At 38.8% G+C, this 26,638-nt stretch overlaps 1 protein-coding gene across 1 annotated transcript; it reads right to left on the reverse strand.

Annotated features, from left to right (window-relative positions):
* Positions 1-20,652: 20,652 nt before the first annotated feature.
* Positions 20,653-21,960, reverse strand: LOC142218793 (forkhead box protein D2-like). Its single transcript, XM_075287721.1, has one exon. The coding sequence runs from the start codon at positions 21,717-21,719 to the stop codon at positions 20,664-20,666; it is 1,056 nt and encodes a 351-aa protein (XP_075143822.1). The 5' UTR covers positions 21,720-21,960; the 3' UTR covers positions 20,653-20,663.
* Positions 21,961-26,638: the final 4,678 nt, after the last annotated feature.

A 26,638-nucleotide genomic window follows, 5' to 3' on the forward strand; every position in this document is an offset into this window, starting at 1 on the left:
CAACCAAATCTATCAATCAGCAGAGTCGATTGAATTGGAACTCAAATAAATTTCGGGAAATTTGCTCCCTATTCAAATGGATTGGGAGGTAGATATGTTGTTTCAAAACCGTGAGGACTCCATGCTACAAACCAGGAATGAAGTCCAGTGCCATCACCAGGCAGACCCAGATGGGGCCCACTGGGCTTAAGGGCCATAACAATTTAGACAAATATTCTCTGTGGTTGCCATGCTGAATTAGAAGTAGACAGGGGCCCCAAATTTGATAAGTAGGGAATATATGGTCTAAAGCATTGTTCATTGGACAATGTGGAGGACAATCTGCATTAGATAACTTTAAGAGGGTTTTCTGGGCCTATTAAACTGATGATCTTGGTAGGTCATCACTCAAAGATCACCCGGGGTCCCAGAAGTCGGGATAGCTGTTTGTAGGGCCGGCAGCTTCCAAACCAGTGCTGCTGTCTCTTACCAAGCACAACAGAAGATTCTTAGGAGCCGCCCTTTATCATAGGGTAAACTTGATCTATTTTGCCCTAAGGTGCTCCCCCTGTACCCTGTTATGAAACCCACCCTATCAAGGGAAGTAGCCAAAGCTCACCCAAATAATGTGCCCTTATAACAGCCTATCCCAATAGACATTTTGTTCCGGAACCACTGGGACTACAGGAAATATATGCTAAGGGACTGTTACTATATATGAACACGGTAAGGATCAAACATGGCCAAAAAATGGGCTTATTCATCCGCCCTCGTTTAAGAGAGACCTGACTAGAGCAACTAGATGTCACCAGTGTTAGGGGCCCTAGAAAGGGCATTACAGGGCTGATTTTTCATGGTGAGCTTTGAGTACTGCCCTTGTCAGGGAGGAAGTCATATCGGGGTACAGGGTGAGCACTTTAGGGCAAAATAGGGCAAGTATACCCACATTGCCTATTGGAGTACACCAATATTGGACTGTACCCAGGTGGACACCCTGATATTTAGACACATGGTAATAGTAATAGTAACCACAACCAGTTCCGGATCCATAGGATGACAAATACCACCACAGCCTGATGGACCCCATCGAGATACGGGTCAGGTTCTGCTCATGTATCTTTCATTTCATTAGTCAAAAAATTGAAAAATTTGACAAAATCTGCGGCACAGCCTCGAAAGCAAAAGTGAACATAGATTTACAGATTGATTCAGCAGAATTCCTGCATACCTCCTGGGTTGAAACGTGCAACTTTTTTCTATTAGACGGTTATTATTGAGTCAATCGCCGTTGTCCTTCCACGATTCTGACTCCATCTGCGATGCTAATCTAACATATATTGAAACACTTATGCCAAAAACACGTAGATTTTCTTCGTCTCTAAATACTCAAGGTCACCGAAAAGTTACAGAATGTTATTTTACTGAAGATTTCTGCACATTCCATAATGTAAAGGATATTACTGCGCACAATACAACGTGCGAATCCATTTATATGACTGAAACTGGTTACAGCTGCGGAGAAACTGATCTCTTCACAATTCTGCTTCTTGTTTTTGTGAATCACTTAATACCGGTTATTTTTGTTCAGTTCTTGAAAATGTGAATTAAGTTCAGGGTCAGGAGGAGGAGAGGACAGAGAAGCCCAGAACTTAATCTGGAAGGATTTGTGCAGACTGTTCAAGCCCTATGTATAGTGTGTAATCTGGAAAAAAGTGGCTCCCGCCATATACATTCATAGGATGGAGGCCAAAAGAGTGTCATTTGGCCTCTGTCGGGTGAAATTTATTGGCATACGTAACTATATAGGAAAGGAGTAGGCAACTTCTAAAGTCGGGGGCCACCAAGGATTTTGCATTGTCAGCTGTATTATAATGGAACCTACAACTTGGCTGGCCTGTAGAATGGACATCCCTTAACTATGGACGTGGTAGGGAATAGAAGGAGACAAGGAGTGTGTAGTGAGAGTAGCAACTAAGGCCTGAGTCCCTGGTTGGACTATATTCAACCAATTGGCCCCAGTTTTGTTCTGCAGTCAGGAGATGGAAGGAATCCCTGCTCAACTTTAGAAATTTGTGTACAATAAGAGTGAAGTTATATGGACCTCATAACTACAACTTGGCTGGTCTGTGGAATGGACATCTCTTGACTTGATAGAGAATGTAAGGAGACAAGGAGTGTGTAGTGAGAGTAGCAAGTAAGTCCTGAGTCCTAAGTCCTAGTTGGACTATATTCGGCCAATTCGTGTTGTTCTGGCCTGCTCAACATTAGAAATTTGTGTGCAATAAGAGTAATGTTATATGGACCTCATAACAGATCAGACAGGGCCTACTAGTTGGATCTACACCCCATACCTTTAACATTGCAGATACTTTGTGGATTGAGAAGGAGATCACTAAGAGGAAGACTCTTCCTTTCTTCTGGCCTCCTAGGTAAAAGTCACAAGCCTTGGAGGAATGCTGACATCAGCAGTTACATAGGGGGTCTCAACGTTATGGCACTAGAGATGAGCGAACAGTGAAATGTTCAAAGTTCGATATTCGATTCGAGTAGCCGCTCAATACTCGACTGTTCAAACAAATATCGAACCCCAGTATAGTCTATGGGGAAAAAAATACTGGTTTAGGAGGAAACCACTATTCGACTCAGGAGGGTCACCAAGTCCACTCAGCAAATGAGGACAACACCTCTGGAATGCAACTGGGACAGCAGGGGAAGCATGTCTGGGGGCATCTAACATGCCAAAGTCCCTGTATTACGCCACTAATAATGCGGGAGCTGACTTTTCCCCATAGGACAGCATTGGCCAGCGTTGATTGGCCGAATGCCGTAAAGTGTACAGGATTCGGCCAATCATCACTGGTTCTGCTGGAGGAGGCGGAGTCTAAGATCGGTCCACAGCAGTCTCCATTGATATTGCAGAGATATTGAGAGATATTGCAGAGCTCTGTCAACTCTGCTACATCTGAGATCGGACCACAATGGAGACTGCTGTGGATCGATCTTAGACTCCGCCTCCTCCGGCAGAACCAGCGTTGATTGGCCGAATGCTGTACACTGCATGGCATTCGGCCAATCAACGCTTACCAATACTTTCCTATGGGGAAAAGTCAGCTCCCACTCAACATTGCTATTCCAGAGATGTAGCAGTGCTGTGCGGTCAACGCTGCTACATCTGAGATGTGCAGAGCTCTGTCAACTCTGCTACATCTGAAATCGGACCACAATGGAAACTGCTGTGGACTGATCTTAGACTCCGCCTCCTCTGGCAGAACCAGTGTTGATTGGCCGAATGCTGTACACTGTACGGCATACGGCCAATCAACGCTGGTCAATGCATTCCTATGGGGAAAAATCAGCTAACGCATATCGCAGGCTGCCAGGGATCCCGACTAGCATATAATGGGCTGCCCCATAGAGCCCCAAAGAGCTGTGTGAGTAACATTCCCCCCTAAATAAAGGTAATCCCTAGCTAACCCTGCCTGTACATCTGTCCCTGTCTCACAGTCACATAGTTCACAGTCTCATATGACCCGGATCTGAAATCCACTATTCGTCTAAAGTGGATGTCACCTGATATAGCCAGCCAACGACTTTTTCCGATTTTTTTTCGATGCCCCCGTTGTCGTAGTTCCTGTCCCACCTCCCCTGTGCATTTATTGGTGCAAAAAATGCGCCAGGAAAGGTGGGAGGGGAATCAAATTTTTAGTGCGTTTGCCGCCTGGTGTTCGACTGAAATCAAACATCTCGAACAGCCTGATATCCGATCAAACATGTACTCGGTTGAACGCCGTTCGCTCATCTCTATGTGGCACCTGGACCAACACACCATGGACCATGATGTCACCTTGGAGGCTGGTAGAGGACACCAAAGAAGAAACCTCAGTGTATAACAATAACAATAGCACTTCCAGTTTGGGCTGGAACAGGCTGAATTCGCCCCATTTGCTTTTATAGAATAGAACTTTGGAAAAAAAAAATTTAAATAAATAAAATAACTTTATTGGCTACAAAATTCACAGACTTGAGCCTCAACCTAAACACGGCTTCCTATAAAAAATTTCAGTTGAAATTTCTTTTCCGCGTTTCCTTTGACCATTAGGTCTGTACGCTTTTACAGATACATTGTAATAGACTGTTATAACTTTGTATTAAGCTCATGGCCTATTTACTTTCCTAAGATTTCTTCTTCTGACCTTCCGACTAATTTGTTTAAATTTCACTTTCATTCCTCATCGTCGACCTTTTCTAGGACTTTTTCAGGTTTCTATGACGGTATAAGACTGTAGAAGTGGCCATTGTGTGAGCTGCCATTGTTCCCGGTCTTCGGTTCCTGACAATCTCAATGCCTTGGAGATCCAGGTTTCTTTTTGTTTTGCCTTTGCATTTGTCTCATGTAGAAGTCTATAGCTGAATGTATAAACATATTTTTTACTGGGGTTTTTAGAATAGCTCTGGTCGTCCGCTTGCTTACCCTATTATCTGTGTCAGGGCCATTCTCCTTACAGAACTCAGAGTATTGTTCAAGAGTCAGAATCTACTTACAATACACTCGCTGAGCCTTGGCCTACTTGGAAAATCACCAGGTGACATCATTGGGGTATAACAAGGCTTGTGGGGTGGCACATACAGCTACGTTAAAAATATTTCATTATGGCAGATGGTTCATTGGAAGGAATTTATAACGTAAAATATTTAGGGTTCATCTCCCACTAAACGGAATTATAGTCTGGGGTCTCCTGAGAATGGTAGACCCAAGTGAGGTGAGGAAACGTAACAACTAGAGATGAGCGAACAGTAAAATGTTCGAGGTTCGATATTCGTTTCGAGTAGCCCTTCAATATTCGACTACTCGAATCAAATATCGAACCCTATTATAGTCTATGGGGGGGAAAATGCTCGTTTCAGGGGTAGGCAACATTCAATCAAATTATACTTACCAAGTCCACGAGTGAGGGTCGGGCTGGATCCTCCGAGAAGTCTTCTCCGCGCTTACAGTCAAAGTGGCCATTTATTTGTAGCGCGGGCATGCGCAGTCGGCTTTGCCCAGGCCCGAAGCCTGGATGTGGGGTACATGGGTGTACTGTGGGGGGGTGGGGGGGTGAAATGTGGGGCGTATGGGTGCACTGTGTGTGGGGGAGATGTGGGGTTCATGGGTGTACTATAGGGGGAGAGATATTGGGTGCAGTGTATACTGTGTGGGGGAGATGTGGGGTTCATGGGTGTACTATAGGGGGAGAGATATGGGGTGCAGTGTATACTGTGTGGGGGGAGATGTTGGTTGAAGTGTGTTCTGTGTGTGGGGGAGATGTGGGGTGCAGTGTGTTCTGTGTGTGGGGGGGAGAAGTGAGGTGCATGGGTGTACAATAGGGGGAGAGATATGGGGTGCAGTGTATACTGTGTGGGGGGAGATGAGAAGGGAATGGGTGTGCTGTGGGGTGCAGGGTGTACCCAATGAGAAACAGATGAGAATGGGTGAAGTTAATATAGAAGTGGGTGGAGCTAAATTTGCAGCTGCCCGCCAACATTTTGTCCCTCTTTCTGTCCTTTAAAAGTTGGGACGTATGCATCAGTTTTCTGGTGTGAATAATAGTAAATCGGGCGGACTGGTCCACCTGGATTCCGGCCCCACTCCATCCACTGGCTGGGATATGGCACAGTGTGCCAAAAATGGGTCAAATTGCGGTGCATTTTTTTGCCAATTTTCGAGGTGCAGCAGCTTTAGTAAATTCTGGCCAGCGAGATGAACAATAAAATCTTTATTTCCATAAATTCAAAAAATATGTTTGGGTCGGTAACATTCCCAGTGAGAGAAATGATACACATTACCCCCCCCCCTCATACGCCCCAAACCCCGAATACCCATGCACACACTCACACACAGCCAGCTCCCAAAACCTCCTATCAATGGCTTCACCTTAGATTTACAGCACAGTCATGGCCATAGGCAGCACTAAACCGGAGCTGACTCATTGAGGTCTATAGGAGAATTTTTGGGGCATGCTCTGTGCAGGAACAGGGAGGATATAAGCTGTGACATCATCTATGGTCAGTAGTGTGTGCAATGATGGCTCAGTGGTGTTATCTATAGAGGTGTTATCTTCTATTGTCATTCTTTCTGCTGCAAAGAAATCTCTAGAGAACTGGTAAGTGTCAGGCTATAATTAGGCTTAGTGGGAGAGTGAAAATTACAGCATATGATAAATACAAATAGTGGCATAGAAATTAGAAAAACCAATTCTAAAAAAAATGTTTTTAACTTAACTATGGAGAATCACGGCCCATGGAGAGACCATTTGCTTACACTAACATCATAGGGATAAAGGAAAATATATTCATCACTTGCCAGACACCAATTAATACAGCAAAGCAAACATTTTCTAATATCCAGAGCAGCACATCTGACGCTGCATATTTGAGCTGGGTGAGGTCAGCTAGTAAAGTATTTTCAGGCCCAGTTGACTGCACCGCCCCCCGGAGGTTGACATATCATGTGCCAAATGCCTGGGATGACTATTAAGGTTCTCTTATAAATGAAGCAGCATGGCACTAAATAGCATGAAATAAAACTGTTGTAGTATATTAAATGATCTGTGTAATCCCACAAGGCCGGCCATTTCCAGGATGAGCAGCGCGGCCTCTCACATTACTAAGGGCAAAAGTTCTTCCGGAAAAAAAGAAAAAATAACTCTTTCGCTGCTGGAAGTTCTTTAATGCAAGATCCTTTGGAAATGTTGCAATGAATATAAAGGAAAAAACGTGATTTAAGAAATGTATCTGATGCATTTTGTTTCTTTTGTTGCAAATTTGGGTACTTACTTTTACTTTTACATTTAGAATTATAGATTAGGGACGACAATGTAAACGGCCATTGTGTGGGTCAGTGGGCTTTCTGTGTATTTCAGGGATAGCACCCTGACCTATTCTTTTCTAGGAACCCTTACACAAGACTGTGAATTTCACGGTTCCATGTCCTATTTTGCAGCCCTTGTTCATTTAATGAAAGGAGCCACGGAAGCACGGCCCATGCGTGAGCGGCACATGGGGGGGGACAACCACGTTTCCCCTGTGTGCCGCTCATGCTTTTAATTCACGGCCGGCTGGTTGCAGCACAGTCGTCTGCAATCGGCCTAAGGGTGTAGATTAGAGATCCCTTAGACTCTGCCCTCCAGTCTAACCCAGTGCCGCACCTCCCATGAGGCGACCTGAAGCGACCGCTTCAGGCGGCGCTTTGCCAGTGCCCCGGGGGGGCGGCATTTTTGCTTACCTAAGCCAGTCCAGGACAAGCTGTCCTGGACTGGCTTAGCGTCACTGTCTCAGCAGCCTGACACGAGAAGCGAGCGGTGGATTGGGGAGGCCCTGTGCATGCAGCGCTGCTCCAGAGGCCTCCCCTCACGCTCAGGCAGAGAGCAGATCCTCTTCCTGCCTGCTAACGCCGCTCCGCCCCCTTCGCACCGGGTGGCAAAAAAGGTAGGTTCACCCCTGGTCTAAGCAGTAGAGATTTCATTGTAAAATTAGCAAGCAATAGGGTAAGTTCAAACGAGTTTTTTGGTCCGCAGTTTAACACGGAGGCCACCTCAGAATCCGGTCCAAAAAACTACCGGTGTAGTACATACAATGCACCGGCATCCAGTCGCGGCATTCCACTCTGGATTAGGCCCAAATGAATGGGCCTAGTTGGGAGGGAGGTGTCGCGAGGCGGATGTCCGCGGCTGAATCAGGCTGAAGAAAGGGCAGGTTGCTTCTTTTTACCACGAGCAGTTTGTTCCGGAAAATGACCGGCTCGCATTGGTTTCAATGGTAGGCGTTTTTGTTTTTTTAGATAGATTGTAAGCCCCATATAGGAATCAAGATGTACTTTTTTTTTTCTCCTATCCTTTATAGAATGGGAGGAAATCCACGCAAACACGGGGAGAACATACAAACTCCTTGCAGATATTGTTCCTGGTGGGATTCGAACCCAGGACTCCAGCACTGCAAGGTTAACCACTGAGCCACCGTGTCGCTCCAAGGCGTGCGAACCCGGCCATAGAGTACAATATGGATGGACCTGACTGCACAGGTGTTGACTAGGAGCTGTAGATACAGTAAAAAGATTTACAATAATTGTTAACTTTTATTTTAGTTATATGGAATAATTCAAGGGAAAAAAAAAACATGGACGGCTTTTCTGGCGCATTTGGGTCACTTTTTTTTAGCACAGTTTATGTATTTTCCGAATTGCTCGCCATTTTTCAAAATAGTGGACGGGCGAGGGATAAAGGTGGGAAGGGACAGGGACACTTTTAGTTATCTATGCCAATCAGGCAATCTCGATTCTGACACATGGAGTCTCTTAATCATCCAATAATAATAATAATAATAATAATAACAACAAATCTTAGACAATAGAGGGGATTTTTTTACGATTAGCGCAGGCAGAATCAGCGATTTGCTGTTAGAAAAGCGGTTTGTATTCTTAACCATTACTAGCAAATTTGCAAGCTTTTCCAAACTGAATGCTCTGTATGATGCAGCGAGATGAATCACAGACCCTTCCGTATCTCCACCATTACTGTAATGCCTCATGTTCAAGCACCCTATATAATGTCTATGGCACCAGCACTGTAAGGCGTTCACCTACCACTGTCTATTGGCTCAGAAACAGTGACTCACAGACATGCCTCTTCCGTATCTCAGCTCCGTACATGTGGCGACAACCATTTTTGTTATAAACCGAACAATTTGGAACACTTGAGTCGAACCCGGTTCACGACAAATTGGTTCTCCCATCGCTAATATGTAGCTATGTTAGACTTTATAGTATATAATAAACACTTAATGATAAGTTTATTCCATATAATCCACGTGAGGACGCCACGTTCAGCAGCGCTCACTCCGAACCATTCAGTCTTGGAAGGAATAATGCTAAAGTCAAGGACACGATTGCGGAGAATGGGATTCCACCTATGTGCAGAGTAATGGGGCCGCATACAGAGGCCAACAAAGGGATGTGGCGTCCATTAGTGCTCTTTAAGAACGTCCCTATAAAAAGGAAAGACAAGGTAAAAATCAACAACAGCAAGGATTTATGGGAACAAAAGGGAACTAAACATTTTCTTAATACAAATGTGAAACTGCACAAACATTGATGACGTGTTCAACATTTCTTAAGGGAGTGTATAACTGGCATTTGGATCCAGACTAGTCGAGATAGATAGATAGATAGATAGATAGATAGATAGATAGATAGATGATAAATAGATAGATACGAGATAGATAGATAGATAGATAGATAGATAGATAGATAGATAGATAGATAGAGAGATAGATGATAAATAGATAGATACGAGATAGATAGATAGATAGATAGATAGATAGATAGATAGATAGATAGATACTATATACCTTACTAGAGAGGTCTCTGGAAGCTGAATAGTTAATGCAGGGCACGCAGTCCTTGCAGTCCTGGGTTCTTTAATATACCTTTAAGTAAATGTTATCGTTACAGAGACATCACATTATCCTTGAGGAGGTCACATCACTTGGCCTCTGCAGACACTTCCACTTTCCTCCTTACGAGTTGATTGTCCATTATTGGGATGAATAATTTTTCTGTGCGTGACATTTATATAGCTATATACTCACTTGCTATATACTCACTTGTAATACAAGATCCAGGCACATCCATCATGTGCAGGCAGAGGCAGACAGTAACTTGATGGAGGGTAGTTATGATATGATGTAGTTAGTACAGGGACCCCATGTTGGTTCTGCCATGTTCCTCCTCCTGTTCTGTAGATACACTTACATATAGGACATACAGTATGGAATCATTGGTGGTCAGGTCTGGGGAAAATCCAGGTTTTGCGGTTTTCCCCAAGGTAAAGACATTGGGGAGCCTCCTGACATAAGCTTGTGGTCTATTCATAGTATACAATATATACAGCATTAGGCAGTCAATGTATTTGAATGTAAAGGTACAATTAGATCCGTGTCTACTTGCGCACATAGTAATAAATACTGAACCCTGGTAATAATCCGATCACACACAATGAGATCCTCAGCTATCTGGTGAGGCCATGGCGATGCCATCATGGAGGGGCTTCAGGGGCTTTCTTTGTAATGTATCTTTCTGTCTGTATTTGAACCCTACAAATTGTACAGCGCTGCGGAATATATTGGCGCTGAAGAAATAAAATTTATTATTATTATTATTATTATATTATAGATAGATAGATAGATAGATAGATAGATAGATAGATGATAGATAGATAGATAGGAGATAGATAGATAGATAGATAGATAGATAGATAGATAGATAGGAGATAGATAGATAGATAGATAGATAGATAGATAGATAGATAGATAGATAGATCACACAGGTCACTGTAACATTTGACATCTGTCAGTCTATTTAAATAAATGGTTACTTTAGTTACTGGTCAGGAGGATCATTTGTAGATCAATACCCAGGAGACTGCAGTGGTCACTAGATAGATACATCTGTGTTTGGCTGAATGAATTATTCACTACTTGTGTCAATGAGAAGGAGCCTAATACAAAGTGCAAATAGTGACACACTGCAGAACAGCACAGGCTCAACCAGTCTAAGTTATCTGTATAGTCACTCATATCACAGATAGATGATAGATAGATAGATAGATAGATAGATAGATAGATAGATAGATAGGTAGGAGATAGATAGATAGATAGATAGATAGATAGGAGATAGATAGATAGATAGATAGATAGATAGATAGATAGGAGATAGATAGATAGATAGATAGATAGATAGATAGATAGATAGATAGGTAGGAGATAGATAGATAGATAGATAGATAGATAGATAGATAGATAGATAGATAGGAGATAGATAGATAGATAGATAGGAGATAGATAGATAGATAGATAGATAGATAGATAGATAGATAGGAGATAGATAGATAGATAGGAGATAGATAGATAGATAGATAGATAGATAGATAGATAGATAGATAGATAGGAGATAGATAGATAGATAGATAGATAGATAGATAGATAGATAGGAGATAGATAGATAGATAGGAGATAGATAGATAGATAGATAGATAGATAGATAGATAGATAGATAGATAGATAGGAGATAGATAGATAGATAGATAGATAGATAGATAGATAGATAGATAGGAGATAGATAGATAGATAGATAGATAGGAGATAGATAGATAGATAGATAGATAGATAGATAGATAGATAGATAGATAGGAGATAGATAGATAGATAGATAGATAGATAGATAGATAGATAGATAGATAGTCATCTCTTTCCACAGGCCAAAAGTGGAGTAGTTTATATTTGTAGTCAACATTTTACTGTATTTATATATATAAGCATCCAAATATTTCACAACTAAAGCTGATAAAATCTTTCTAGAATAAATGTGTTCTCATAGTGAGGGTTGTCTAATGATATATAAGTCTTTTGGATGATAGTAAATATACCGTCATGTCACCTGTCTCCTCACTTATTTGTGGTCTTAACCCTTTCACTTTCCAAACTATTGCACCCCCCTTCCCCACACCCTCCTCTGTAGGACCACCCAGATTGGCATTATCCCCAGCACAGATACTGTACCACCTCTCTGAGTCGACCACCAAAATTCTGTATCACCTAGTGGTCTTCTAGGCGGTTGGTCTAGAAGATGGCCGGTGTGCGCGGCATATGGTGGAACTGAAAAATGTCCCAGGAAATCTGCTCTGGGTAATGGGGTGGAGGTTTGGAGAGGTTCCAGTGTATATACAAACACCATGTAATATACATATACACTCACATATACAGAATATCATTTCCATCCACAGGACACAAAAAGACCCAAGACTTTGATGGGAACCCAAAGGTCCCCTTGACAGATAAAATAAGCCACTGTTCTGGATAGCACAAGGTAGGGGCCCCATTACAAATTTAGCGCCAGAGCCCAGAAGTTTCAAATTACACCTCTGACTATTCATGCAACTATTTTTCCCTTGTTGGGATCACAATGTACATTTTTTCCTTTTTCCCCCTATCAGTATGTCTTTGTAGAATGGGAGGAAATCCACGAAAACACGGAGAGAACATACAAACTCCTTGCAAATGTTGCTCTTGGTGGGATTTGAACCCAGGACTCCAGCGCTGCAAGGCTGCAGTGCTGACCACTGAGCCACCGTAATTCATGCAACTATTTTATCCAACTACGCCTGACTACGGTTGTCAGACTGGTACATGAAAATGTCAGTAATTGTATTGGGTTCAGGCACTGAACTATTGATATATAAGAACCTTATAATGGTGTATACACTGTGCACTGCGAAAATAATCACACCAACACTTAGAAAAGAAGACTCGACCCACCAAAATTATTTACCAAAAATAATAACTCTCCACTTTGTTATTCATGTGAGCAACGTGGATATGTATGTATATAGCGGACATACACCAATACTCATATTATAAAGATAGATAGATAGATAGATAGATAGATAGATAGATAGATAGATAGATCTAAACTATAGTATCTGTCTATTATTTGTCTATATAAATATGTAATATATATTATTTGTACATCTATCATATCTGCCTATCTACAGTATCATTATCTGTATATCTATCTTTCTATCATATCTCTCTTCATCCTATCATATCTATCTATCTATAGTATCTGTCTATTATCTATCTATCTACATACAGTATCTATATATTACCTGTCTTACTATCGATCTAGCCATCTATCTATCTATCTATCTATCTATCTATCTATCTATCTATCTATCCCATATACATTGCTAAGTGACTGAGGCTCAGCCTGGTCTTAGTGTTTTCATGTATAACAGGGCAGATGGTGTCTGTAGCCGCATTCACACCAATGTGTTCCTGTTTGTTTTTGAGTTTTTTTTTCTTGTATGTTTTTCTTTTTCTATTTTTAGTGACTGATCTAAACTCCTCGGACAACAGATGCAGAAGATGACGCCACATCACTTCGTTCCTTAGTCTGTCTTTCTAACCAATTCTGTTCAGAGAGCAGATGCTGACTTTTTCTTTGTGTGGGGGGGGGATTAAATAAAAAAACATTCAGATATATTCAGTTTTTGCCTAAGTGTGAAGCCCAAAGAAAAGAAAGGCTTGATTCAAAAACATTTTTTACAAAAATGTTATCAGGAGGGAGATCAATTCCAGCATATAAAAACTTACATTTTTGGGCTGAATTTTTATATTGATTGTTTTGCCTAATGTGAATTAAAAAAAAAAAAAAAAAACTTCTTCTAATCTGGTCGGGGTACTTAGATAAGCACACCGCGCTTCCAACTTGACTTAAAATATAACTAAAATCCTTTGTGAAATCTGGCGCCGTCCTCCAGAAAATTACAACAAATTTACGAACCAACGTGAGAAATTTTGATAGATTTGTCACAAAAAAAAAACCCACCACACTGGGAAAAAAAAGTAACAAAAAAATAATTTAAAAAATACTCTAATGGTAAATTAGCCCTTGTGTGCCTGGATGGGAGGCAGAGACCCAGATCATTCCCACCCACCCCTCACTATAGTCCATTTTTATCAGGTCTTGGGCCCAATTTTTTTATTTATTTATTTTTTTAGATTGTTAGCCCCATATAGGGATCACAATGTACATTTTTTCCCTAACAGTATGCTTTGTACTATGGGAGGAAATCCACACAAACACGGGGAGAACATACAAACTCTTTGCAGATGTTGTCCCAGGGGGGATTTGAACCCAGGACTCCAGCACTGCAAGGCTGCAGTGCTAACCACTGAGCCATCGTGTTGCCCCAGGCACCATTGTACATTTTTCAATTTTTGTAGCATGTGCTTGGGAAATTGTAAATTTCCATTTTTGTGCCCCATTGACCACTTTTCATGAAAGTGGTGGGGACGCAGGTGGTTCAGGGACTTCTTGACCTATCAGATTTACTAGAAAAAAATTGTCATATGCCACAACAAAAATTTACAAAAGCTTAGATTTCTTTTCTGACACCCAGGACCCCTCACGGCACACCCCATGTCATAGTAACTTATTGAAGGTCTCTATACACAGAAATTTTGTTTTTGGAATTTTGGGCATTTCTTGTGTTTTTTTTACCTAAAATACAGCTGGAGTACGGCTTTTTTTTATTTTTCGCTATATTTTTCGCCCTTGGCGCCTCTCTATAGGAATGGGGGGCGGACATGCCAGAAAAATGCCTTTTACAGAATTTAAAAAAAAATCCCCCAAAACATTTGTAAAATTTTTTATAAAAACTATTGATATGACAACATTGTATGAGTGACGATACATTCATATGACTGAGGTGCAAAACAGAAAAAAAAAAAAAAAAAAAAAATCGACATTTTTTTGCGATCGTCTTGCACCCGAGGGGCATCCGTTTTTCATGCACTCCCTATACATTTGAGTGAACAAAAATAGGACATGACTTATTTTTTGACGGTCAGTGACAAATGCTCATGTGGTCATCTGAATATCCCCCGTCCACTGATATTGAATTTAATGATAGCCATTAATCGCTGTCGTGTGAATGTAACTCAGATACATTTGAGTTTTAAGGGTTTTTTGCCTTTTTTTTTTTTTCTCTTTTTTTGATGATGCCAATCAGCCAACCGGTTTAATGCCCAATTTGCCTTCACGTGAGACTCGTATTCACGGATGTCTCATAGTCTTGATTGAGTCTATAAAGGAATCTGTAAAAATAGACAAAAGCTAAGACTGTCCACGTGATCCGTTACAGAAACGGATGAGTCAATAGACATGGATTAAATACAGTCATGTGACAGCCGTAAAAGCATGGCCGTCACACCTACGACATTCAAGTCCATGCGAACAGAGTCGCAATGTGTCCAAGGCCCAAAGGTGACATTAAGATTACTCCAGTTCTGGTTTCCATCGGGGTCACCAACTCAATTTTTGTTTCTTTTGCCAAAAGAACAAGTAAAAAAAAAAAAAAAAAAAAAAAAAAGACAATTTTTGCATGTAATTTTCAAAAAAAAAAAAATTATTTTAATGATCAGATACGGATAGGAACAGAGTTGAAGATTCACAAACTGATCCCCCAGCCTCGGACATAACCCTAGCGGCCATCCATCTTATCACAAACACTAGCAGCCTCACACTGGGCAAGGTCTGGACAAACTTTGAATATTTTTCCCCAAACCTGATCCCACCTGGATTTACAAGAAGAAATAGAACCTAGAAATTCCAAACCATTCCCCATTGATGATCTCAAATGATCAAAAATTTTTGCAAAAATTTCCTTTAATATTGCCAAGGACTGATGAATTTGGAATATTGGTGTAAAATTTCAACACTTTCCGCAATTCTGTGAATAAAACAGCTGTCAAAGGGGATCAGTTTGGAGAGACAAAACCTCTAGTGTGGAGGAGCCCTGTGTATGTGCTGGGGGGGGGGCTGCTGTTTTTGTTTTTTCAGGGTCTGGGGTCCCGAAAATAACCTAAATTGAGAAGAAATATGTAGAGTCATACTGGGCAATACATCACTGCTACAGGCATCAGCTGTACAAAAAATGAGAAATACAAAAAAAAAAATCTCTCAGTCTAAAGAAGGTAATGTCAATGTCTAGGCCACAGATATAGGAATACAAACTGATAGATTCTATTTTTAAAATTCCAATTTGAGAATTTCTATTTTGGGGCTAATATTTATTTTTAGATATATATATTTTTTTTTTATTTATTTATTTATTTTTTGGGGGGGAATAAAAACTACAACTTTTTTGTTTTTTTTTTTTTTAAATATTTTCCACATCATGTAAATAATGAATATGTGAATTGATGTGATGGATATTGGTTTGTTTCTTTGTGAAAAAAGCGGAAATTTTTTTGTACAATATAAATGTAAAAGCCACATAAAGGAGAGACAATTCTAGATACAGGAGAACAATCTGCACTTCTACATAGAATATCTCCAGCTCTCAGATAGTGTAGACAGCAAATGGGAAGTAATGGCTGGAGATAAAGTGTGTGTGGAAGGAGGAATAGATACTAGATAGATAGATAGATAGATAGATAGATAGATAGATAGATAGATAGATAGATAGATAGATAGATAGATAGATAGATAGATAGATAGATAGATAGATAGATAGATAGATAGATAGAATATTTTCTTGGAGTACTTTACTGAGTTTATCTTATAGCTCTTAAGCAAGTGCTACAAATATCTCTGAGCTAGAGATGATAAAATGAGAAGTAGCAGAGAATAGACAGGATATATCAGTCATACAGAAGGAAGCTCTACCTATATCATACACATTACACTGCACACTACATAGAATTATAGGAATACATATACAGATATATTGGTGTAAAATAATCTAGGTTCAATAACTTTACAAATAAAAACCATTATACTCAATTGTTACATGGTTGCACAATTCTTATATACAGAACGAAGAGGATCGATAGATAGATAGATAGATAGATAGATAGATAGATAGATAGATAGATAGATAGATAGATAGATAGATAGATGCAATCATGGTCGGATACCCTTAGCTTCAAGCATCCTCCAATACAAAAAAAAAATAAGACAGAACCTCAATAAAATGGAAAGATTAATTGAAATCCCATTCATGAAACACAGAGATAGATGATAGAATATAGTTACTGTAGATAGATACATAAAGATAGAGATCATAGATAGAACGATAGATGACAGCTCATTGATAGATGTTGTTTTACACCAGTCTTGTGGTTTTTTGTGCCATCAAGCAAAGAGAAATATAGAGAATTCTATTCCCTTTCTATGTATATGGATATATTGTAATTGTATTGTATAGAAAGGACTGAGAAAAGATATCAGAAAATAGAATATCTGTGTAGTGTTTACTGCCAGACTTGTGTATTTCATGTGATGCTTGGATAAACAGAAAATACTTAAAAAAAATTATATAAAAATTAATATATCTATATATACACACACTTATTTAATTATATTAATTTCTAATAAGTAAGCATATTAAATGTACTTCAATATATTTTGAATAGTGCACGAAGTGGTTAAAATATTGTAAATTTATAAATATCTATCTGTAGTTCTATCCTTGTAATATATTATACGTCTATTTTAATATGCACCAATATGATGCACAGATGTGAGATATATAGATAATATCTAGATATAAAATATATAGATAGGCAGACAAATAGATATACAGATAATATGATAGATAGATAAATAGATATACAGCTAAGAGATACTATAGATAGAAAGAAAGAAAGAAAGAAAGAAAGAAAGAAAGAAAGAAAGAAAGAAAGAAAGAAAGAAAGAAAGAAAGTAATGAATATATTGTATTTACCACTATTATTAATAGATAATAATATCAGAATATCAGACTAATAGGAGAGTTGAGGCCTCAGCAGGTGCTGGAGGAGCAGATAATAGACTATTCCCTGTCACATCTCTTCTGTCCTGTTATCATTTAATATAGAAAATAAGCGCTGTATTATTTATCAGGGGAGAGGTTAATGTGTGTAATGTGTAATGGCCCCCAGACCACAGCTCATATCTGTACCCAGAGGAGACACAATCTCATCTACTACAATTACTGAGGATTGTGTCAGTGCCAGGAATCAGAGAATAAAATAGGAAAATATCTTAATATACAATCAAGCGATTAGATCACTGCTGTGCAGAAGATAAAGAGGGGGGGGGCTGGGAAATAAGTCACAAATAAAAATAAATTACATAAATAAATATAAAAATATGCAGAACAATGTGGGGGAAGCAAATAGACATCAGAATTAGTGCAGATACTTTATGTAATATTATACTGATAGTGAAATATTATATCATAGCATTGTATTATATCATTGCTAGGAGTTCAATAAAATATATATATATTTTACACATATACACACACAGTAATATATATATATATATATATATATATTACTGTGTGTATATGTGTAAATATATTTATATATCATATTGGAAAGACTTACAATATTTCTTTAAGTTACGTGCCAGTACTAATGCAACGTGTATTATATATTAATGTATATATTATATGTAATATATCTCAAAATATAAATATAGGTATTTACCTGATTCTCTATTAATTTGCATACTGTAAATTCATGTTTACCTATCTATAACGCAAGATAAAACCCATTAAATAGACTATTAGTACAATATATATATATATATATATATATATATATATATATATATATATATATATATATATATATATATATATATATAAATTGTGTCCCCTCCAGTTTGAGGCTCTGTAACCATTAACCCCTTAAGCGGCTATGCCTGTAACTAGTTCCTCAGACTGTAGATGTAACACTTAATGATTATTAGACATAAAGCCGGAGCTTTTAACCCCTTCATTGACAGACAGGGCCACCGAAACTTAAAGAAAAAAGGTCAAGTCTTGAAAGGAGTCTATTGAGAGGCCTGGTAAATGTGCCTGGTAAACTGGAAAATGTCTGTACAGGGAATAGAAGGAGAGTCCTGGCTGTCTGGAGGGGCTCAGGATAGAAAGTTCTGTCTGAAAGGGGAAAAGCAAAATATGGAGACCCCTCACTGAGCCACAACATTGGGGATCCTGCATAAGGAGAGGAGCTATACAAACCCCCAATAATAAGGGGGTGGGGGTGGAGAGCTTTAGATATTTCTATACAAGAACAAAGTATTGAACAACTTGTAACATTATTATATAATAGTTCTATAAATCAGTAGAAAGAAAAAGAAAATTGATAGATTAAATATTATATCATATTCATAATATCTGATAACAATAACATTATCAGATAGCAACTAGATAGATATGGATTAGTAAAAATGCAGATCTATGTAATATAATTAGAAATACACATAAACACGATTATATTTTTGCACATTCATTGAATATATAGAAATATATCAAGAGATAAAACAGATAGATAATATATGAAGAGAGGCGATAAACTAAGATACAGATAGATAGAACGAAAGAAAATAGATAGATAGATAGATAGATAGATAGATAGATAGATAGATACTCAGCTATGAATAAATCCCTTCCCTTCCATCCTGTGTGGTCTATGACCAGGCTCAGCTCATTACCTCCCGGCACATTAGAGGTAAATGAGTCGCTAATTAATTAGATGTCACCTCTAATCGTCACTAATTTATCAGCCATCATCTTTCAGAGTCTGTAACCGACCCAGATATCAGACAATTCCCCTGAAATATCATCTACAGAGAGTGCCCAAATATAATAACCCCATACACTACAAGTCCCAGCACTGCTCATTACACAGAAAATAATAATTAGAATGTAACATGGCGATTCTTTTCTATCGACCAATGGCATCGGACGATGGCGACCCCAGGAAACAAGACATCACTCCATCGTTTACAATTCACAAACATTTATTTCATTTGGTGACAATTGTGTCTCTATCACATAATAATAATTAGAATAATTATAAGGCTTCTGATTATTCACAATCCAATGGATAAACACAGAACGATGCAGGCGGTGGAGTTGACGATGTCTGTACGATCTGCTCAGATCTCTATATATTATCTATATACATAATTACATATACACATTAGGAGAAAAATAACAAAAACCTGCATTTGACATTTTATTCGTTGCTAAAGTTGAAATGAGGGGAAATTTATCTGCACTGAAATTCTGGGAAATCCTGAGATACCTCGTAATGGTTATTACATCGATTTGAGAAAAGTTGGTCGGCCGACCAATAACTATTTCAGTGGGGAGATGCCTTGATAGAGTTGTATTTTGTAATACAGAGCCGTAATATTATGTATTTGTTGAACAGTCATTAATTGTACTCAGTAGATTGATGCAAATGAATAGATATTAATTAAATGCAATTAATCGTTCATTATCAATATGCAATTCGATTCATTGCAATAAACTACTCAATATGCAATTCATATATATTATTAAATACACAGTTCTTCAATAGTGATAAGCAATCAATACATATTCATTGCAATGGATTCTTCAGTATCAATATGCAATTAGTGTCTATTAATAACTGCAACTAAGTCATCAATATCGATATGCAATTGATGCATATTAATTATTGCAATGATATGCAGCTATGGCCAGAGTATTATTTTATAATACATCGCTTGCTCTGCAACCCTTGATGTGAGCAAATGCAAATTAATAGCAACCATTTAATGAGCATTAACCCATTTTAATTGTTGCAGTTGTAGGCCATACACATTATTAGTATTAAGGCCCACAAGTTGCATTTATTAGAGAAGTAATAATGAGCTACAATTAATGGCATTCTTTGCATTATTTACCGCAATGTAAAGTTTTTCAGAGGCTGCGACTTTTCTAGAAACGTATGTGACATTTCTAGAATTGTCGGCCTGCTCCATTGACTCTCCACAGGGGAAATAGTTACTGGTCTGACCTTATAGAATTGGTCTAGCGTCAAGCTATAAGCGGTGACATGAACCCGACATATACATCCTATATACAACACACTTTATAAATAGCCACTTATTCAGATTAAACGTTCTCTGGGCGGAGGCGACAACTGGAGGCAAAGAAGTCAGCTAAAAAAAAAAAAAAAAAAAAAAAAGAATTCCTCCTACCTTCAATACACAGGTTGAGACTTTTTTAAAAATTACTTTTATATAATTATGTGGGTGTAGTCGGGTAGTCGGGTCGCGGTTAAAAATGACAGCTGCTAAGATTTGTGATTTTACTTGAGAAGTTTTGTCCGCTCTGTAACATGCTGTCATGGGTCAAGTTTAAATGGTTCTGCATGGGGGCCAAAGAAGGGGTTAACATAGCAATGACCTGTGTCTGGCTCCCAGGTTGGGCTGTTGTGTAGGGGGAGGTTGGGGTGGATGGGGGAGCAGAAGCAGCAGACCCCCCAATGATATTGTCTATGGAGAAGGAAGTCCTTGTCTGGGTGTCCGCCTTGAGGGTCTGGATGATGGGCAATGTGGGGCTGAGCTGGGAGTAGAAGGATTTCCTGCTCAGTTCGTTCCCTATGAAGCCAGGCAATGTGGGACTGGAGAAGACAGAGGTCGGGGTCGGTAGGGGACAGTGTGTGGGCTGGAAGGAGAAGGTGGCCCCTGGGTGGTGGTGCTGGTGATGGTAGTTCTGCAGCTGCAGACCATAGTTATAGCCATAGGGTCCATATCCAAAGGCTGGCATGAAGCTACTGGGGTCCCTCAGGATCTCTGTACTCTGCTGTCTCTTAAACCTCTTCCTCCTGCGCAGGAAACTCCCATTGTCAAACATGTCTGCAGACTCCGGGTCCAGGGTCCAGTAGTTGCCCTTGCCAGGGTTGCCAGGTTCTCTGGGGATCTTGACAAAGCAGTCATTGAGGGACAGGTTGTGCCTGATGGAGTTCTGCCAGGCTGGGAACTTCTCCCTGTAGTAAGGGAAGCGATTGCTGATAAACTCACAGATCTCACTCAGGGTCAGCCTCTTCTTGGGGCTCTGCAGGATGGCCATAGTGATCAGGGCTATATAGGAGTAGGGGGGCTTCACCAAGGTGTTCTTTGGGTTCTTGTCCACCCCTCTCGGGTTAGAATCAGAGCCAGAAGAGAGATCTGGAGAGGCCGCTGGATGAGTCCTGGAGAGATTGTCGTCTGAATCGTTGTCGGATTGGTAGTCGGAGTATTTCCCATCCTTGACATTCATGTCCCCGACTACATCGATGTCGGTGTCTTCCGAGAGCAGGGAGTTATCAGACATCTCAGTTCCCAAAGTCATGGTAATGATGATGATGATGATGGTGATGATGATGAGTGCAGGAAGTCCTGTGTGTACTCCCAATCCAGGACCCCCCTAGTGGAACAAGTCTGAATGGGCTCCTCTGTTAGCAAACTGTAAGGGGGGCACCATGCACAAGGTCAGATCCTCCTGACACCCCTCATCTCCTCCTCCTGGCCCCCTCCTGCCAACAGGAACTCTCCAAGATCCAAAAAACAAAGTTGCTGCTCCCTGTAAGACTGTCAGCTTGAGACTGCCGCCCTCCCCTCTGCGCCCTGACTACTTATACTACCCGCCTGGTCACATGACCGTGACGTCACCAGCTGTGCTCCCAGTCCTCTCTGCCTCACTGTCTTATAGCATTATATAGCAGCCTGCAGATCACAGCCAGGACTTCCCTGCACACTACTAAATACTCACATTTACTCATGTGTTTATTTGTTTGTTTATTTTTATTATTATTTTTTATTTGTTTTTATTTATTTTTGTAACTTCCAAAAATATTCCCTTAAATTCCTCCAGACCAGATGACAGGAAGGTTAAAGGGATTGTCCAGCTCCTTCTATCTTGGTAAATTTGGAGCAGGGCCAGCAATGGACTCACATCTGACAGACAAGGTAGAAGTCTATAGACTGGACAGCTGGAGGGAACTGAGATTTGTAGCAAATTAATTATTAATTATTATTATTATTATTATTATTATTATTTACTATATTATTTTTGTTATTATTATTTTTTTTATTACTATTTTTTATTATTAATTATTACTATTATCATCCTTTTGTGTATCTGTTTTATTTTTAAGTCATGTAAGAAACTACAGGATGAAAGAAACCTCTATAGAAGCTGTAAGTATATAGTATAATGGGAGGACACCAACAGAATATCTAGAGAGTATCTATGAAATATTTAGAATATCTATCTCTGAATCTATGTATCATATTATTATCTATTAATCCTTCTTAATATTTATCTAATTATCTATGTCTATGTTTAACTAGCTGCTATCTGTTTGTCTATCTATTTTACGTTCAGTATTTTGTTGTAAAATGTGTTATTTGGCGCCAGCATATATTTCTGCAACTAACTTTTAGTAGAAAATAACAGACAGTATATATTCATAGTCAATGGAACATAAAGGAGGACTCTGCCATAGATATAATGTCATCTAATATCCAGTGGTTCGTAGATAGATAGATAGATAGATAGATAGATAGATAGATAGATAGATAGATAGGAGATAGATAGATAGATAGATAGATAGATAGATAGATAGATAGGAGAAATTCAAAATATATCAATAAATATCTGAGTAGCAATGAAAAATTAACCAATTGTTTTGATATTATTATTTAAGTAATAGATAGATGTACAGAAGATAGATAGATAGATAGAGAGATAGATAGATATGAGATAAATTCTAATACACACCAGTAGATATTTCAGTAGCAATGACAAGTAAACCAATTGTATTGTTACTATTATTCATGGAATAGATAGATAGATAGATAGATAGATAGATAGATAGATAGATAGATAGATAGATAGATAGATAGATAATCTTTATAACCACTCATTGTATATTCAGGATATATTTTACCTTCTTCTTCGTTAGGAATTCTTTGGGGGGTTTTCTAATTCGACCATCACACCCAGATCCAGGATATCAGCACATGTCAGTATACAGATCATGTATTGTGTAGTGTCTTGTGTATAAGGTGATCCTTCTAGTATTGTCCAGGTGTAGGTGACATTCAGCCTCTTTTATAGGTGATGTCTATAGGTGCTGTGGTGCTGGCTGTGATCTCTGCTTGTGTTTGTTAATATAAAGTATCTCTTAGCCGAGTGTTCACACTGCAGCCTGACCTGAGTGTGCGGCCCCTGCAGATGCTCTGACCCCTGCCTGTTATATCTGCAGTGCAGGATGGGGGGTGACTACTGACACACATCTGCTTATTACACTAGTACAGACAGACACTACCCGACCCGACAGGGATGAAGATTTTTTTAGTTGCCAAAATTCATTTTAATGTTCCAGTTTGTTACTGCACAGAAGCCAAATGTATCATCTTATCTCAATGAGCCATCAGAGCAGTGTCGGCTCTGCTACATCTGTATCTATAGGAATGGCTGGTGTGGGCTGTGTTTTATGTGTTAATAGGTCAGTGTATATACTTGTACAATAATTCTGTGACTAATAGGAACTAGGTCAGATGAAGTATTCTTATATTCATGCTATTATTTATATAAGATATAAAAAGCAAAAAAATATATCATCTATCTATTATCTATCATCACCAATATCTATCTCCTATCTATCTATAAATCTATCTATCTATCTATCTATCTATCTATCTATCCATTATATATCTATCTAATTTATCTCCTTTCCATCTCTCTAAAATCCTATATATGTAAAAAAAAATTGTAGCAACCCAGAAATCTAGTAAGATGAGATGAGTCGAGACCCAAGGAGCCGACCAAGTTCCTCGCAGGTATCCAGAAACAAAATCCAGACAGCACTTCAAGGGTGAGTGAAGAAAAAAGTGGTTACTATATTTCCCCATAGCGAGGCGTGAGAAAGATCTAGTGGCTGGAGCTCAAACCTTAAAGGGGTGAATACAGTAACATTTATTTCTTCACCTCTTGGAGGGCTGCCTGGATTTTGTTTCTGGATATCTATCTATCTATCTATCTATCTAATCTATCTATCTATCTATCTATCTATCTATCTATCTATCTATCTATCTATCTATCTATCTATCTATCTATCTATCTATCTATCTATCTATCTATCTATCTATCTATCTATCTATCTATCTATCTATCTATCTATCTATCTGCTCAGCTCCCCCAGCCCCCATGCACTGACCTCTCTATGTACATACAGTAACACTTTAATGAGGTTTATGGATTTGTTTGGCCTCTGCCACTAGTTGGGGACAATAGATCAGGCTGAGATCTCTGAGCACACAGATTATTAGTGTCTTCTGTAATGGAGCCTGAGCAGAGGCCCCTAAATACATCACCCCCTGTACACATCTGTGACTTATAGGCAGATAGGACATAAGTACTATTGTACTAACTACTGTAATATTCTATGCTGCTATAACACTATACTGATACTACTAACTACCACTATACTATCTACTGCTATACTGACCACTGTAATCCTCTATACTGGTATGGTACTAGTATACTATAAACACTACCAGTATAGTATTATTATATTCTATATAGTGCTATTATACTCACTACTAGCATAGTATTATTATACTCTATATAGTAATATTAGACTTACTACTGCTATACTGGTCCCTATAATACTCTATACTGGTTTGGTATTATCCACTGACCACAGTTATACTGTATACCCGCTCTACAGTCACTACTTATATACCAACACCACAGTATATTTATACTCTCTATGGATATACTGACTACCACTATATTACTATTATACTATATTCCTTATACATACTAATATAATGATCTCTACTTTTATACAACTATATGACTTATTACCTATATATATATATATATATATATATATATATATATATATATATATATATATATATATATATATACACACACACACACACACTTATATACTATACTATATTAGCTACTGCTAACCTAACTAGTTATATATGCTGATATATTAATCACTATAAACTTCTACTATATGCTATAATATACTATATACTACTGTACTAACCACTACAAGGTCCAAAGCTACCAGACTTACTACTCCTACTATGTTATATACTAATATAATAACTATACCAGCACAATTATCACTGTAATTAGGTAGTATTATATCACTCTATGATATGGCAGTATTATATCAGTATATGATATGGAAGTATTACATTTGTATATAATATGGCAGTATTATAGGCAATATTATATCAGTATATGCTATGGCAGTATTATATCAGTATATGATATGGAAGTATTATATCAGTATATGCTATGGCAGTGTTATATCAGTATATGCTATGGCAGTGTTATATCAGTATAAGATATGGCATTATTATATCAGTATAAGATATGGCAGTATTATATTTGTATATAATATGGCAGTATTATAGTCAATATTATATCAGTATATGCTATGGCAGCATTATAGGCAGTAGTATATCAGTATATGATGTGACTGCTACTACTTCTTATATCCATACTATTATAATCTTGTCTCCTATTTTTACTACTAATATAACAATATACTCCCGCTATACTGTACTATATACTATACACTACTCCTATACAGTCTACACTTCGATCTCCTTAGTATAGCAGCAGTTTATTTACTGACTATATCTATCCTTGTGTTAGTTTCACTCCATCTTATATCCCGACCTTGTCTTACTCCCTGATCTGAAGATTTATTCCTTATCCTCCATCTTTCGTCATTTGCTTCTTGCTGATATTTCTTTAATAATACACGAGGACTTTTCATGTCTGCAGATTATGTCGCACGTATATCGCACAGATTGATCGGTCTATTCCTCCCAGATCGGTCTCATTTACCTTCAGCTGATCTGTGATTTCTTCTCATTTGGAGACTTTTAGGTAATTTCTTCATTTCAGAGATATTAATGTAGGAAAGTGCAGAGCCCTGGAGATGAGTGGTGGTGCCAGGAGGAGGGGTGGGGGGTTGTTATTTGTCACTGGAGACCCCTCTCCCCCCTTCCCCCATGAGAGCCAATTTAATGCAAAATTCATACAATTTGTGCCAAGGCACACAATAAATGATTTTGGCATTTTATTGGCCTGGTCAGTGACTATTTGCCCCCCTTGGTCTTGTCTGTCTCCTCCTAAACGACTTGGGGTGTGAATGGAGGGGGGGAGGGGCTGCACTTCATCCTGGCCCAGAACAGGTGTGAGAGCCTTTAAGACCGCCATCACTAATA

The sequence above is a fragment of the Leptodactylus fuscus genome, chromosome 9, assembly GCF_031893055.1.
Source record: "Leptodactylus fuscus isolate aLepFus1 chromosome 9, aLepFus1.hap2, whole genome shotgun sequence".
In the NCBI taxonomy this organism is placed as follows: domain Eukaryota; kingdom Metazoa; phylum Chordata; class Amphibia; order Anura; family Leptodactylidae; genus Leptodactylus; species Leptodactylus fuscus.

Excerpts from the sequence above, each read along its gene's own strand:
- LOC142218793 (XM_075287721.1), bottom strand. The coding sequence starts at position 21,719 with ATGACTTTGGGAACTGAGATGTCTGATAACTCCCTGCTCTCGGAAGAC.